A 2,595-nucleotide genomic window follows, 5' to 3' on the forward strand; every position below is an offset into this window, starting at 1 on the left:
CGGAGAAAAACCAAAAAAAACCAAAAAAAAAAAAAAAAAAAAAAAAAAAAGAAAAAGAAAAAGTGCTCCATAACTATTAAAGTCTTTAAAGTTATTAAAGACTAAAACTGCTTAAGTTGTCTAATGTAAAATTACATTGTATAATTATTTTAATTATAATAATTACATTAATTTCACACATGTAAAGTTACAAAGGTGAAAGAGGCTGGTCTGTGCTAGAATTTTGATCCAGAGATCTATAACCCAGTTCCCCTGATGCTCAACTTCTATAAAAATCAGAACAGGCAGCAGTGTGGCTGGTGAAAACACCCACTTCCAGCCCTGCATTGTATTCCCCCAGCCTAGCCTTGCAGCCTCATTTCAGAGCCTAGAAATCTGGCTGTAGCTGACCAGCGCCCAAGTTCCCAAAGCAAAGGGCCATACCAGCTGTCTGGGGGGTTGGTGGAGGATCTTCACAAGGCAAGAACACATCTGCTCCATCCTGATCCCCAAGGTCAATAAGTTCTACTTGCTCCAGCGTGTCCACATTCACTTCCATGGATGAGATACTACCTATGGGGGCTGAGGACAGAGCAGGTAAACGAGGAAGCCCAAGGGGGAGCTGATAGATACCTGCCAGATCCCAAGTTAGAAGTTCATCGGGTCAAGACAACAAAAGGGGTGTGACCCCAGATTCAGGACCCACAGGATAGCCTCCCTACCCTACCCCAATCCTTTTCCTTAGAGCTCGGAACTTACGTCTCTGGGACTCAAGATGCAGGTGGGACAGAGGAAAGACAAACTCTGTCTCTGGCTGTAAAATATCCTCGAAGAATTTCTGCCGCTCCCGGAGGCGGAGCTGCTGGCGCTCCAGGGCTGCCCGAGGATTTGGGTCCATATCAACCCCTGGAGGGTAAAGGGGTGAGACAAGCACAGCTGTGAGACTGAGTAAGAAGACAGTGGGGGCCTGGGATTAGAGAACCCCACCGCTGCCAGCATCCCAGCAGCACAGCCTCTGGTTCTGGACGCTTCTGTCCTTAGCTATCACTTTCCCCTTCTCTGAAACAAAGCCCATTCCACAAACCAAGACTTATGCAGAGGCGGGGCTTGCTCCAACTCCACAAAGGGGATGCCAGTTCCAGGCACAGCAAAGACCCAATGTATTCAGGGAAGGCAACTAGTGGTCATCTCAGTAGTTGACTCGGAGATCTATAACCCAGTTCCCCCTCATGCTCAACTTCTATAAAATCAAGAGGACTGGAGGGCTTGCGAGAGGACAGGAGGGCTGCTCTCTCCTAAAATTTGGGAGAGATTCTTTATGCACTTACTGGACCCAACATCCCTCAGCAGGTCGGAGCAAGGGTTCCCATACAGCCAGAGGAGTAGAAGATCCTCTTCCTCCAGTGCTGTAACTCTGGTTTTCCCCCATCCTTCAAAACCCACAGGCTAAAGAAAGCATCCCTCCCCCACCCCTTCTCTCTACATGCACAGGCCATCACTTCCGTCTCCAACTCTTGCTCTGAAGCCACAGACCTGACTTCCAGGTGTGGCTCTGCCTCTAAGAAAATCATCTTTCTGACCTCAGTGTTCCCATCTGAAATGGTATAATCATTCTCAGTGCCTGGAACACAAGGCACTGAAAGTGACCTATTTGGGGAACAACCATTTCTCTGAACTCCAACAGATCCTTATTTGCTGCCCTCCTCTGACACATCTCTACTAGTCAGTAAGCAGCGTTTGGAAGGGCGGGTCCTCGGTCCAATTCAGACCAGGCCTCCTGACCACCAGCGCTGAGAGCTTTCTAGAACACAAGAGCTCTGGCCAGCCCAGGCCCCGTGCATTCACTCCCATTCGCTCGATCTCGTTCCTGGCGTTCTGCACGACCCAACAACAGGAGTTTCTAGTGTGAGGACCAGATCGTTATCCTCCGTGAACCGCCACATCTGGACTCAGCGCATCCCAGACGCCCACCAGCTCCACAGGCTCTGGGGCAGCTCACGGGACCCAACCCCGAGCGGGCAAAGGAAGTGTAGGTAGCTGGTGTGGCCACGGGCTGGCAGTGGAGAAGGGAGGCGCTGGCGCCGATTCCCGGGAAAGGCTCTTAGAGCTGCAGCCCAGGTCACAACGCTAAAAATACCCAGGGCTCCTGGGGCCGTCTGCCCTAGCAGCGGGGGCGAGGGGGAGGAGAGACCACTGGGGGAGCTGACGGGTACCAGGGGCTCCGGGACGCCACCTCCTTTTCCCCCCCCATGAACCCACTGGTCTCACGCGATTGAAGGGGCTGCCCTCCGGGGGCCGCGGAGCCGAGAGCTGGAGCAAGGGAGTTGTTTACGCGACTGTAGATGCCTGGGAGCGAGGGAAGAGATTTGGGGGCTGGAGGCTGCCAGGGGCCCGGGCAGAAGCCGGAGAAATGGAGAACTCCCTCTCTGTCCCAGCCCCACCCGCAATGGAGTAAGCAAGGGGAAAAGAATGCCCTAAAAAGGGACACGCCGCGTCGGCGGGGGGGAGGGAGGGATCGGAGGAGGACGCCACCCCCTCCGCCTCGCCGTTCCACTCGTGCTCCGGTCCCCCGCGGCACCTGCGCCCCCCGCCGCCGGAGCCCCTACCTGCAGCGCC

At 53.8% G+C, this 2,595-nt stretch overlaps 2 protein-coding genes across 3 annotated transcripts in view; both read right to left on the reverse strand.

Moving 5' to 3' along the window:
* Positions 1–2,429, reverse strand: part of Dbndd2 (dysbindin (dystrobrevin binding protein 1) domain containing 2) — a 4,539-nt gene extending 2,110 nt beyond the window's left edge. Inside the window, exons 1-3 of one of the 2 annotated variants that reach the window (XM_013518316.1) lie at positions 2,239–2,429; positions 739–885; positions 424–561 (exon numbers count right to left, since the gene is read on the reverse strand). In XM_013518316.1, the coding sequence (XP_013373770.1) occupies positions 424–561; positions 739–877 (277 nt within the window). In that variant the 5' untranslated portion in view covers positions 878–885; positions 2,239–2,429. Of the gene's footprint in view, positions 1–423; positions 562–738; positions 886–1,307; positions 1,409–2,238 lie in introns of those variants that run through there. The other variant, XM_013518317.1, reaches the window with a different exon arrangement.
* The window catches only part of Sys1 (Sys1 golgi trafficking protein), a 40,764-nt gene continuing 38,970 nt past the window's right edge, over positions 802–2,595 (reverse strand). Inside the window, exon 4 of the mRNA XM_005392431.2 lies at positions 802–885. Coding sequence (XP_005392488.1) covers positions 879–885 — 7 coding nt within the window. The 3' untranslated portion in view covers positions 802–878. The remainder of the gene's footprint in view (positions 886–2,595) is intronic.

Source organism: Chinchilla lanigera, unplaced genomic scaffold (genome assembly GCF_000276665.1).
Source record: "Chinchilla lanigera isolate Chin_1 unplaced genomic scaffold, ChiLan1.0 scaffold00044, whole genome shotgun sequence".
Lineage (NCBI taxonomy): Eukaryota > Metazoa > Chordata > Mammalia > Rodentia > Chinchillidae > Chinchilla > Chinchilla lanigera.